Consider the following 13,886-nt stretch of genomic DNA (forward strand, 5'->3'; position numbering starts at 1 on the left):
CAGTCAAATTCCTGGACAATCACCATTGCATACTTTGTCTGGTAACCAGCATCCAAGAAAGATGAAAGTCGTACTTCTGCAGCACCAGAGTCCAGCGGCTGAGAAGGGGCTCCTGTAAAGTCTGCATATGAACCCTTGCCCATAGCACCACTTCCATCGCTGTCATCACTGACCCTAGAACCTGAGTCTGCCATGACTGAGAAGACGAATCTGTTGAAACAGCTTAAACCACCTGCGTTCTGTGAGAAAGATCCTCTCCCTTGCTGTGTCAAATAGAATGCCCAGATACTCCAGCATCTGCGATGGAGTCTGCTCTTCTCGAATTGATCACTCAACCCAATGACTGCAGAAGATGGACAACTGCCTGTCGCCGCCACACTGTCTAAATAGGATGGCGCACAAATGAGCAAGTCATCAACATACAGATGAACTCCGATTCCCTGGTGCCGAAAGAAGGCCACCACCACCACGGTAAAGATGCTTGGTGCCATGGCGAGACCTAAGGGGCAAAGTCCTGAACTGAAGTGATGGCCCAGCACCACAAAATGTATATGCAAGTACGCCTCCTTGAGATCAAGGGCAGCAAGAAATTCTCCCGGTTGAACCAAGGCTATAACTGGTCAGCGTTTCCATGCAAAAGTAGGACACTTAGAGGCAGCCATTTAGACCTTTGAGATCTAGGGCGAGTATCTGACTTGTCCCTGTTCGGTCTTGGGAACTGGAACAATGGCCCAGAGTGCCAGCAAGGAATATACAGTGGCCTGAACCATGACCGCCTTGGTTCCCCCTTTCAAAAAGGAGATTGCAAGGAGCGACCAGGAGGTAGAACTCCAACTTGTAACCTTCTGTAAGAATATCCAGAACCCACTGGTCTGACATGATTTTGGCCCACTCCTCTCTAAACTCTTGAAGACATCCTCCCACCAGAAGAGAAGAGTTGACTAGTTCGGGAGGCATTGGGCGTCCTAGCAGAATGAAAGGAGGACTTCCTGACGATTGGCGTCTTTGAAAGCGGGACTTCTGACCATTGTTGTTCATGACTAGGTTGGTACCGTCTGCTGTCTTGAAATTCAGATAGAGAGCCCCCTGAAGACAGATGACCAGTGGCTTTCGGCTTATCTTTTGGCAACCGCTGTGACTTAGTTTTCCCCAGTTCTTTCACCAAGTTACTGAGATGATTTCTCAATAGCCACTTGCCCCAAAAGACCAGTTGAACTAGACGTGACTGATGCAGCATCCGCTGCCCAATGCCGTAACCAGTGTTGCCGATATGCCACAACAGTCACAGATATTCTACGGGCCGTAACATGTCAAATAGCATCCGCCAAGTAGGCCAACCCCACCTCTAGCTGGGTGTTATGATGTCCATCTTGTGCTGCCGACTGCTGATGCCACTTCAGGCATGCTCTTGCCATGAATGAGCTGCATATTGTCACTTGAAGGTCCAAAGAGGCCACTTCAAAGGCTTGTGTCAGTGAACCTTCTAGCTTCCTATCCTGTAGGTCTTTTATGGCAATGCCTCCCTTCTACCAGCAAGGTGGTCTTCTTAGTCACTACGGTAACCAGGAAGCCCAACCTAGGACGCTGCAATTTATCTTCCTCCTCCGGAACTAAGGGGTAGAGGCGAGCCATGGCTTCTCCCACTCTCAGCCCCGCGTCCGGTGAAACCCATTCTGCTGTAATCAGGCCCTGAATGTCTGGATACATCTGGAAAGCTTTAGAAGGCCTTCTAAGCCCCCTCATGAATGATGAAGATGGAACTTATGATGCCAAAGTAGAATGCTCCTCAATGGAAAACATTGCCAGTGCCTCAGAAATAAGAGTACTAAGCTCCTCTTTATGAAACAACCTCAGTACTTTCGGATCATCCCCCTCCTCAAGAGGGAGCTCCCCTCCTCTAACAGCTCCTTCAACAATGGCTCCTCTGAATAGACCAAGGCCACATCAGATAAGGAGGAAGAAGCAGACAGAGCCTCATCTGCCCACTCCTGAAGGTGTGAATGAGATCTCTTAGGAACCGAAGACGCAGTGGGGCGAGAAACTGAAGCACCTTGCAGCAACTCTGACTGTCCCTGCTTCAGTAAATAGGCCTGGTGTGCAAAATGGTGCCCGTTCCCGCACTACCCTACATCAAACTACACACCAGCCCTGCAGGAGAGCCGGAAGACCCCAGAATGTTCGGATGCTGTGCCAAATCAAAAGATGTGCTGCTGCTGTTTCCTCCGTGTCCCGTGGAATTCATGGCTTGACAAACTTCAACGCTCTGATGCTGGGTCCCACAGCAAGACCACCACTTAACTGCTTCCGCGGGAGTCACCATTCACCCTGTCACCAGTGCAGTACATATCCCAAGCGATGAGTCAGGATCCCTCACCTGTAACAAGTAAAACTTGCAGTCCTCCAAGCGGTTCTGAATTAAACTTTAGTCAGACTTACCACTGCTGGCTGCTCCCTCCAAGCTCAGTCTCCACAAGTCTTACCATAGATGAGAAAGAATAATGACTGATACTCTGTCCCACACTCTCCAGGAAACTTCTTTCTTTCTCCTTTCATTTTATTTTTAAAGATGGTTGAGCTGGAAAAGGAGAGATCCATGGGAAACAGGAGAGAGATGAAGGGATGGAAGAAGTAAATTTGCAGGCCCCACAGACAGAGATCTGAAGACCTTTAGATATATCTCTGCAGACTCAAGCCACCCCCAAAACTCAACTAGGGACCAGATGACCACTGGAACAGGAGCAAATCACTCAGAACCAGAGACTGAAAAGCGTGTCCATCCACCTATTGAAGATATAAAACACCAAGGAGCTGGACTGGATGCCAAGAGAGAGATGTCTCAAATCAGTTTTCAGCTCTCTACCACCACCTGCTGGTTGATGGACACAACTATCCCATAGGTTCTGGAATAGTGGGCAGCTATGAAATGGAACTGCATTTTCTTCCATCTGATAACCAACCTTGTGCTCTCATGAAATCCCCCAAAAACAATTAACTCTCTCTTGCAGGCCACCAGTCGGTGGCCACTTCTCCCCAAGGGACCACCAGGTACTCTGAAAAGCAAAGAAGAAAATTTTGTCAGTATGCATGGGGGAAGGGGGACAGGAAGGAAGATACACAGGGGTAACAGGAAATACATTTTTATTGTTCTAAAAGGTTGCAAAATGTTTAGATAGAAAACTCAATTCTGAAGTATTGCCTGTAAGCAAAGAAATGGAAAGTGTAGGTCTCTATGAGCTTATAAGCAGAGCCGGTAGTGGGAGGCGGGGCTGGAGGTTGGGAGGCGGGGATAGTGCGGGCAGACTTATACGGTCTGCGCCAGAGCCAGTGGTGGGAGGCGGGACTGGAGGTTGGGAGGCAGGGATAGTGCTGGGCAGACTTATACCGTCTGTGCCAGAGCCGGTGGTGGGAGGCGGGGATAGTGCTGGGCAGAGTTATACGGTCTGTGCCAGAGCCGGTGGTGGGAGGCAGGGATAGTGCTGGGCAGACTTATACGGTCTGTGCCAGAGCCGGTGGTTGGGAGGTGGGGCTGGTGGTTGGGAGGCGGGGCTGGTGGTGGGCAGACTTATACGGTCTGTGCCCTGAAGAGCATAGGTACAAATCAAAGTAGAGTATACACATGCCCCGTAGTCCATTTGGAAAAAGTAAACAAACGATTCACGTCTATCCGTTCCACTCCACTCATTATTTTATAAACCTCTATCGTATCTCCCCTCAGCCATCTTTTCTCCACGCTGAAGAGCTCTAGATGCTTCAGCCTTTCCTCACAGGGAAAATAACTCAAAAAGAGGAAGAAAGGAGACAGATATCAATCCACACTTAAAAGATAGCAGGATTGTGGCAGCGAGTATGAAAAGCAGAAAGATTATACAGGCCTTCCCATGGAAGCCAATGGGCCGTTATCTGTCAGACAACGGCTCTGAAACAGCAAACATCAGCAGTACAGGCTACACAACATTCTCACACTCTGAGCTCAGATCACCAATGCTCCCCTCTGTTCTCCATTACCTTTTTAGTTTTATGATCCTTACAAAAGAAAATAAATGGACCTACACATTCTTTTTCACAGAAGTGCTTCATCGATTCCTGAAATTAGTCCAGGGGTTTCAATTGCTCAAATGACCTAGAATTAGGCAGGAAATGTTGTCTCAGCGGCTCTAGTCTAGGACGCGGGGGTGGGAAATGCTTTGGCGGCTCTAGTCTAGGTCATAGGTCACGGGGGAGCAGGAAATGCTGTGGCGGCTCTAGTCTAGGTCATGGGGGGCCGGAAATGCTGTGGGGGATCTAGTCTAGGTCACGGGGATGCAGGAAAAGCTGTGGCGGCTCTAGTCTAGGTCATAGGTCACAGAGGGGCAGGAAATGCTGTGGCAGCTCTAATCTAGGTCATGGGGGGCCGGAAATGCTGTGGGGGATCTAGTCTAGGTCACGGGGGCAGGAAATGCTGTGGCTGCTCTAGTCTAAGACATGGGGCAAGGGAGGCAGTGAGATATCAAGCATCAGAGAAATGTGTGGAGGAGTGGCCTAGTGGTTAGGGTGGTGGACTTTGGTCCTGGGGAACTGAGTTTGATTCCCACTTCAGGCACAGGCAGCTCCTTGTGACTCTGGGCAAGTCACTTAACCCTCCATTGCCCCACGTAAGCCGCATTTAGCCTGCCATGAGTGGGAAAGCGCAGGGTACAAATGTAACAAAAATAAAATAGATACTATTGGAGATTCTACATGGAATGTTGCTACTATTGGAGATTCTACATGGAATGTTGCTATTCCACTAGCAACATTCCATGTAGAAGCCTGCACGGCCACATTGGTGATCTGCAAGGGCCGACTTCTACATGGAATGTTGCTAGTGGAATAGCAACATTCCATGTAGAATCTCCAATAGTAGCAACAGTGGAGGAGTGGCCTAGTGGTTAGGGTGGTGGACTTTGGTCCTGAGGAACTGAGTTCGATTCCCACTTCAGGCACAGGCAGCTCCTTGTGACTCTGGGCAAGTCACTTAACCCTCCATTGCCCCACGTAAGCCGCATTTAGCCTGCCATGAGTGGGAAAGCGCAGGGTACAAATGTAACAAAAATAAAATAGATACTATTGGAGATTCTACATGGAATGTTGCTACTATTGGAGATTCTACATGGAATGTTGCTATTCCACTAGCAACATTCCATGTAGAAGCCTGCGCGGCCACATTGGTGATCTGCAAGGGCCGACTTCTACATGGAATGTTGCTAGTGGAATAGCAACATTCCATGTAGAATCTCAAATAGTAGCAACAGTGGAGGAGTGGCCTAGTGGTTAGGGTGGTGGACTTTGGTCCTGAGGAACTGAGTTCGATTCCCACTTCAGGCACAGGCGGCTCCTTGTGACTCTGGGCAAGTCACTTAACCCTCCATTGCCCCATGTAAGCCGCATTGAGCCTGCCATGAGTGGGAAAGCGTGGGGTACAAATGTAACAAAAAAAAAAAAATTTTTTTAATGTGGAACAGGCTGCACATAAGCATCAGAGAAACATTCCTGCAAAGCTGTACGCGAGCAATTTTCAAAGTCATCTCGACAAGTAAAACGGTGTTCTACCTGCAAAATCTTCCCACCATGCCTATGGATAAGCACACGCAGCACATCATTATCCGCATAAAAGAGGTCTTCCCAGGAAGAGGGTTTGGCCAGGGACTTTAGTCAGAAGAAGCACCCATAGAAAAGCCAATTTCTGCAGATTCTTTTCATTAAGCCAATTTTTGGAGTGACGGTATGCGCGTACTTTCACTCTCAAAACTGAAGCAAAATACTTGTGCAGTAAATACACCCAGACTTTGCAACAATATGGACTGAGTAAAAACTTCCCTCTAATATAGCAATTAATTTGTAAGGTGCAGGAAAGGTCAGTACTTTAGTGAAGGGGGAGATGGATGTAATAGACATCATCCCACGGAGGAATGTGAGGGCAAAAAACAGTAAAGGACCGAGTTAAACACCGATGATTGTTAGCTATCAAGACAAAAATTAAATGGGGTCTAGGACACTGCAAACAGAAGCTAACATAAAACATTTAACATAAAACTACGTTACTTTAGACGTGTAACATGGCTGCAGATCTCCGGTCGATTAGCACCAGTGTTTTCACTAGTAGAATTCATTTAAAACCATGCGTTCTCCAACCAACTGAATGGAGAATAATCCATATTCGTTCATGGCAATATATTAGATATGTTTACATCGCATTTTTTCTAACTTTATCTCAGTTCTGTCTTCTCCTCCGTTCTCTATTCGTAGGCATTGGATTTATATACTTTGCATATTTCTTTACCAAATCCTGGTAAGAATTTTAGCCTTTTCACCTTAAATATAGTACCTTGAGTAATCACAATATACAATGATGAAACGCAAAATAGGTACACAATTTTTTCTTTCGTTTTTATCATTCCTTATTATTTTATATAGCATTTTGAATATATAATCCAAACCCCAGTTTTACTGACACTAAAAATGGATAACACTACAATTAGTCATTCACAAATGCTATTTTATATATCTACATGAACACATTAGACATCATTTTTTAGTCTTTAGTAGTATATCTATTTTATCATTCCTTTTTGATAAAAGTCTGACTATATAGTACACACATGAATGTGAATATTTCACCTTACATTATCATATTTATATATGGATATTTATGTATGTTTTTTTATTGGATTTCCTTTATAAATTTTAAATACAGAGATTTAAATGTATGTATTTTGCTTTATACTGGATGTCTATGTATGGATCTGTATGATATATGCAGTATTTTATATATATTTTTCATGGTTTTCTATATATACAAACATCCATCATTATTATCCTTTATATATATAAATATAACTCTTATTGATTCAAGTCCTTCATTGTACTTTTACTATTATTATGTTTTTATAATCTATGTTACTATTTTATTGTTTTTTATAATCTACATTATTACGGTTATTATCATGATTATCATTTTTTATTATTATTATTTTTTTTTTTTACAGATGGTGCATTCCCCCTCCCCCTCGTTCCCCTCCCCTGTCCCCCCTCCACCTCCCTCCCAGTTCCAGGGTCCCCCCTCCCTCCCTTCGAGTTCCAGGCCCCCCTCCCTCCAAATTTTAAAAGTCATCTCTCTTACCTCATTGGATTTAGGGCGGCAGCAGCGGTAAAAAGCATGCAGGCTGGGCTCGGTGCTTAGTTGTTTTCCCTTCTCTCTCAGCTCTGGTCCCACCCTCATTTCCTGTTTCCGCAAGGGCGGGACCAGAGCTGACAGAGAGAGACGGGAAAACAACTAAGCACTGAGCCCAGCCTGCATGCTTTTTACCGCTGCTGCTACCCTAACCCCGACAAGTTTAAATAGATTACTTTTAAAATTTGGAGGGAGGGGACCTGGAAGTCGATGGGAGGAGGGAGGGAGGGAACAAACTTCCGGTGGGTGAAATACTGGGGGTGCTCGAGCACCCACAGCACCCACGGAGTCGGCGCCTATGCATGTGCAAGTCTCCTTGACTTGACTGAAGAAAGCTATTCTGCTATCACTGTGAACTCAACACAAAGGACAGTATTTATCCCTTCCCCCCTTTTTTTTTTGTGCAACGACATTAAGAATTACAGGTTTACCCCCAAGAAGCAAAGAGAAGCCCAGCTGTGAACTCCTTACTTGATCTGCTCCCATATCCTGGTAGCCAAGTGCAGCACCCATAGGTCCTTATAATGGTAAAACTGTTCTCCATCTGGCGACGCAAACTCACCACCAAACACCCACAGCTGGCCACCTCCCTGTGGCACCACCACAGCCTGTAGGGAAATAAAGGAGCACAGTTAAAAACCCTTCCGACCCCGAGAGCCTCACACTCTGAGAAGGGCAGATATGACAAGGTGGCTCAGCTGAAATGTTTCCAATACAAAGGGTAAAAAAAACACAAAAACAGAGGAAAAACCTCTGCGCAAGTCCAGCAGGAATCGAGGAGGAGTGGAGGAAGACACTAATGACGACCACCAGGAGGTTAAATATTAAAAATTATTTAACAAGAGCACCAGAACAATATAGAGACCTGCACGGGAACCCTGCAGAACCCACAGGATTCCCGTGGGCACGGAAGCAGTTCCTGCGGGGTTCCCGTGGGCATGGAAGCAGTTCCTGCGGGGTTCCCGTGGGCACAGAAGCACTTCCTGCGGGGTTCCCGTGGGCACAGAAGCACTTCCTGCGGGGTTCCCGTGGGCACGGAAGCACTTCCTGCGGGGTTCCTGTGGGCACGGAAACAATTCCTGCGGGGTTCCCGTGAGGATAGAAACAATTCCTGCGGGATTCTCATGGAAGTGTACGCTGCACTTGCGCCAGCCTCTCACCTACCGAGTACCAAGTTCTTTGAGTGCTTTCTCCTCCTCCTCCTCCTTGCTTTAACAGCACAGATGCGGAAAGTCTCCATTAAGGAGGTGGTAGAGACATAAATGGTGATGGAATTCAAAAAGGCGTGAGATGAACACAGGATCTCCAATTAGAAAACGGAAGTTATGAAAAGCCTGAACTTAAATGGCTGCATGTGTGTGGATGTGTCGAGTGACGCATAGATGGCGACTCCATCTGTGATGAACTATGGATAATAACAGGAAGACTTGTATGGTCTGTCTCTCATATATGGCAATCTGGTTTAGGATGGGCTTAGACAGCATAGTAACATAGTAAATGACGGCAGATAAAGACCTGAACGGTCCATCCAGTCTGCCCAACAAGATAACTCATTTTACATGGTATGTAATACTTTATATGTATATCAGAGTTGGATTTGTCCCGGCCTTTCTCAGGGCACAGACCGTCGAAGTCCGCCCTGCACCGGTTTTATTCTCCATATACCGGCGTTGCCACCCAATGTCCGCTAAGATTCCTTGAATCCATTCCTTCTAAACAGGATTCCTGTGTATATCCCATGCATGTTTGAATTCCATTACCATTTTCATCTCCACCACCTCCTGCGGGAGGGCATTCCAGGTATCCACCACCCTCTCCGTGAAAAAATACTTCCTGACATTACTCCTGAGTCTGCCCCCCTTCAACCTCAATTCATGTCCTCTAGTTCAACCGCATTCCCGTCTCCGGAAAAGGTTCATTTGCGGATTAAAACCTTTCAAATATTTGAACGTCTGTATCATGTCACCCCTGTTTCTCCTTTCCTCCAAGGTATACATGTTCAGGTCGGCAAGTCTCTCCTCACACGGTTTGCAAAGCAAATCCCGTACCATTTTTGTAGCTTTTCTTTGCACGGCTTCCAGTCTTTTTACATCTTTAGCCAGATACGGCCTCCAAAACTGAACACAATACTCCACGTACTCCAAGTACTCGGAGTACTGGACAGCAACTTTAGTAGCTGGAACAATGACAACAGCGCTGGACAGACTTTACAGTCTGTGTCCCGCAAATGAGAAGAAAAATAGGCTGGAGTGGGCTTTGATGGCAACTCCAGTAGTTGGAACATAAGGACAGGGCAGACTTCTATGGTCTATGTCCCAGAAACACCAAAGAAAGACCATAATCAAGTATATAAAATCATGTTCATTGTTGATTTAATCATGAATTGATAATGACTGTGATTATTGGGCAGACTGGACAGACTGTTCAGGTTTTTATCTGCTGTCACTTACTGTTACTATTAATGCTCTCTGCTCCCAGGCCGATGCGCAGACCTCAGCTCTGACATAGGCATAAGCATCAGATGTCACCTGACCTACTGGCGTGTGCACGTGGCAACCTTGTGTTAATATGTGTTACAACTAGAGACTCCTCCACCGGAATAGTGGTGGGCTGAGCTCTATAGCCTAGGCTGCTAAGAAGCACTGATTAGGCCAGAAAATCTGGTGATGGCTTTGCAGCTGAGTACTTGCTGAAGCAGGGCCCAGCTGACAAGCCTTATCAGGATCTGGGGTAACATCCAGATACAGTTTTAAAGGTTAGATGAAGGATTAAATGAATTGAATAACTAAAACTTAGGTCAAGCAATTGAATTTAAAATGGAGTCCTTTTCATAAAATGGATACCTATCCCTGCATTAGTCAGAGAGTTGTTTACCAAAAAGGATGTTACAGGTATTGAGAAATTGTAAGAAGGGGAAGATTTGGGCTTCCGATCTAGCTTGTGGTCAGTGACTGAAGGCGGATGGGATTTGCATGGTGGAATATACTGTCTTAATGAGTGAAAAAAGGTATATAAGAGCTGCCAATCTGGGAGGAGCTTGGATTTTTCCCCAACTCTACCCAGAGGGCAGAACTACGGTCGGTTGTTCTGACACTTTGACTGATGAGAGTACCAGACTGATTGAACTTGTAATTGGGTAAGATTCAAATAAATGTTATCACCTAGCTCCCTTGTTTGTGTCTATTTCTTGGCTATGTACCTTCTTTCTCCTAATACACCTACACAGATAAATTATCCTCTATAATACCCACATAAGTAAGAAACCTCCCACTCATTAACACAGTACGTGGAAGAATAGATTCACTAAGATGCTCTTAGAAATTAGGAGCCAGAAAACAGAGGTCATATTTGAGAGACTTATTCTGCGCCTTCTGAAACCCTCTCTCCACCTCCGTGGGCAAGGGTCCTGCGGGGGTCTAGAGAGGGGTAATTAAAAACAGTGGTGACCCCGACTGCTCATTTTCTGATTCTTGTATTTACGCACTTATTCTCCCTGACTCTCGCCAGACGTAATGCATTCTTTCAATAAATTAACTACATAAGTTGCACTTCTGGTCTGTTTAAGTTTTGCCTTTCCCCAGATAGATACAGAAGTCACCTTGCCGTCTCCCACAGAGGGAACCACCGTCAGCAAAGAAGAGCTACCCCATAAAGTATCTGACCTGAAGGCTATATAGCTGCCAAGGATCGCTAGATTAAAGGACAGATGAGCAGACCCCAACATTACCCGGTGTGGGCTACAAGATATCATTATGCAAGAATTTGTACAGATGCATCAATTGATCCATGGGGGAAAAAGAAAAGCACTCCACTTACTGGAGTTGCAAGAAGCTTTGTCCTTTGTCCTTATGTCTGAATCATCTAACTCGTAAGTCCTGCCAGTGAATCAGGGACAAATCTTACATGTGTGCACCAGACTGTTCCAAGTTCCAGCTTCCGTTCCTTCCTTGCCTGCAGTGCTGCGGCTCAAACCCAGATAGAGACTAAGAGAGCCGACCGGATTTTTTTTTTTTTTTTAATGTATCATTAAATTCTTTGTCGAAACCAATTCTTCCAGTGAGTCAGACTCTGAAGGCTTCACTGAAACAGATTTCATCGAGACCTTTAACCAGACAAAACGAGCAAAAAGCAGCCGATATCTACAATATGTTAAAAGACACCGATATAGAAAAGTCTGCAGAAATGATTAGCGACTGGTTGGAGTGGGACAAAAATAACGATGCTGGTGTTCCTAATACAGAATTTCTGTTAGAAGAGGACATTATAAAGGCTGTTCAACCATATCACGATATTCCAGAGAACAACCAAAACGATGAGGATGAAGATGATGATGTGCCAACCATGACTATGAAGCAACTAGCAGTTGAGCCCGTAAAAACGGGCTGGTATTGGGGTTTTCCTTCCTTCCTTCCTTCCCTCCCCACGAGGTCGCCACCGCTACCGTTCCCCCCGGAGTCGCCGCCGCCATCACTCCACCCGGCCCGGGCCCTCTCTCTCTCCGCTACTAAACTTACACATCCATTCGCCGGAACGCAGCACGCACATCAGCTGAGCTGCCGTCGGCCCTTCCTTCTCTGCCTGTGTCCCGCCCTCCTGTGACGTAACGTCAGCGAGGGCGGGACACAGGCAGGGAAGGAAGGCCGACGGCAGCTCAGCTGATGTGCATGCTGCGTTCCGGCGAATGGATGTGTAAGTTTAGTAGCGGAGAGAGGGCCCGGGCCGGGTGTGTGTGTGTGTGTGTGGGGGGGGGGGGGGTAACGGTAGCGGTGACCTCGGGTGGGCGGGTGCGGTATCGACCTCGGCGGCGCAGTTTCCCTCTCTGTCCCGCCCTCGTCATCACGTATTGACGCGGGGGCGGGACAGAGAGGGAAGTCTCTACTGCGCATTTGCGAGTGAGTCGGTCACTCGCCGTTTATATGTTTGATTGCTGCCCTTGATAAAGTTATCAGATTTATGGAGGAACGTGCGGCCGAACCTTTAGAAATCATGCATCTTAGGCAAAAGACTGATTTGGCAAGAAAAAAAAAAAAACATATGAGTAAAACAGCTAAAGATTACCGACTTTAAAAAATGAGAAATTGCTGTACAACACACCACAGGTATTTATTTTGTGTTTTGTGTTGCAGATGATTGTTGTACTGTAAATACACGCAGTGCTGTAAATAAAACATTTTCCACACTTAATAGTATTTCTTTGTTCCGGTAATAAGCGTACTGATAGTACGTGGTTACATAACCATGTATCCCGAACACCACACACTGTGCTCCACTATAAAACTAATTTCTATAGCGCTACTAGATGTACGCAGCGCTGTACACATTACATGAAGGTACTTTTACTGCCCCTAGAGGGCTCACGATCTAAGTTTTGGTACCTGGGGCAATGGAGGGTTAAGTGGGGTTAAGTGACTTGCCCAAGGTCACAAAGAGCTGCAGAGGGAATTGAACCTAGCTCCACAGGACCAAAGTCCACTGCACTAACCACTAGGCTACTCCACCACTAGCAACATTCCATGTAGAATCTCAAATAGGGAAAGGGAAATGGGACGATATACTGTAACTACACTCATAGCGGTTTACATAGTATATACAGGTACTTATTTGTACCTGGGGCAATGGAGGGTTAAGTGACTTGCCCCAGGGTCACAAGGAGCTGAAGTGGGAATCGAACCCAGGACACCAGGATCAAAGACTGCTGCACTAACCATTAGGTTAAGCCAGGAACATTGATGAAAAAAATGTGAAGAGGTCTGTGAACATACAACAGTTCACCTTCCCCTCCTATCAGAGTTCTATGGAACAAAATGTATCAGACTGCATTGCTCACACTGTCCTGAGGAGTGTATAAAGCTCAAATAGGACTTGCAGCAAGCAGCACTTATGGACCACATAAAAATTTAAATAATTTCCACACTTGCTGGTGCTGCTGAAATAAGGAAGGGTGTGAAATAATTATGAAAATACTATCTGGAGCACCGTTTCGGTCCAGACCATCTGTTCTCCTAAGAGAAGCCACCACAGTGCCACCTGCTGGACGGCCACATGCCTGCTCAAGACAAGGAGCAGCAGTCAAGCCTCATGGCTGACACTCAGTTCTCACAGACTAGCAGATTACCTTCAAAGGAAATGATCAGTTATCAAACCCATATTAAAGGCTAGAGAGAAAAAGATGTGTGCGAATTATAGGCCTCCAGCCAACCAACCTTGGTTACCTAAGCTTCTGGATAAAGCTGTTTGTAAACAGCTAACAGAATTTCTGGATGCTTATTGAAGACTAGTAAAAGAGGCCCGTTTCAGAGCAAATGAAATGGGCGCTAGCAAGGTTTTCGTCGCCAACAGCCCCTCCCTCCCTGGCCAACCCCTTCGTTGTTCTGCCATTGCTCCGCCCCCAACATCATGACATTTGACGCGAGGGCGGAGCCCGGAGCAATTCCCCCCCCCCCGCCTCCCTCCCTGCCAACCCCTTCGTTGTTCTGCCATTGCTCCGCCCTCGAGGGCGGGGCCCGCAGCTATTTTGGTGGCTTCACCACCACGAACCTTCGAACCTTTTTGAAGGAAGTCAGGGCTTGGCCTCACTGACGTCAGTGTCCTCAGAACGTTGAGGGTGAGTTTTATTATAGTAGATTAGATGTAGCTGTCAGGATTTAGGGAGAAAAAAAAACCAAGACAAAAACAATTTCAGCAGTGCCAGAGCATT

General features: G+C 46.3%; 1 protein-coding gene across 1 annotated transcript in view; it reads right to left on the reverse strand.

The window, feature by feature from the left end:
• Positions 1–13,886, reverse strand: part of KLHDC4 (kelch domain containing 4) — a 79,330-nt gene that overhangs the window by 41,054 nt on the left and 24,390 nt on the right. The window contains exons 5-6 of the mRNA XM_030202712.1: positions 7,661–7,797; positions 2,958–3,050 (exon numbers count right to left, since the gene is read on the reverse strand). Of these exons, the coding sequence (XP_030058572.1) occupies positions 2,958–3,050; positions 7,661–7,797 (230 nt within the window). The remainder of the gene's footprint in view (positions 1–2,957; positions 3,051–7,660; positions 7,798–13,886) is intronic.

The sequence above is a fragment of the Microcaecilia unicolor genome, chromosome 5, assembly GCF_901765095.1.
Source record: "Microcaecilia unicolor chromosome 5, aMicUni1.1, whole genome shotgun sequence".
Taxonomy (NCBI): Eukaryota; Metazoa; Chordata; class Amphibia; order Gymnophiona; family Siphonopidae; genus Microcaecilia; species Microcaecilia unicolor.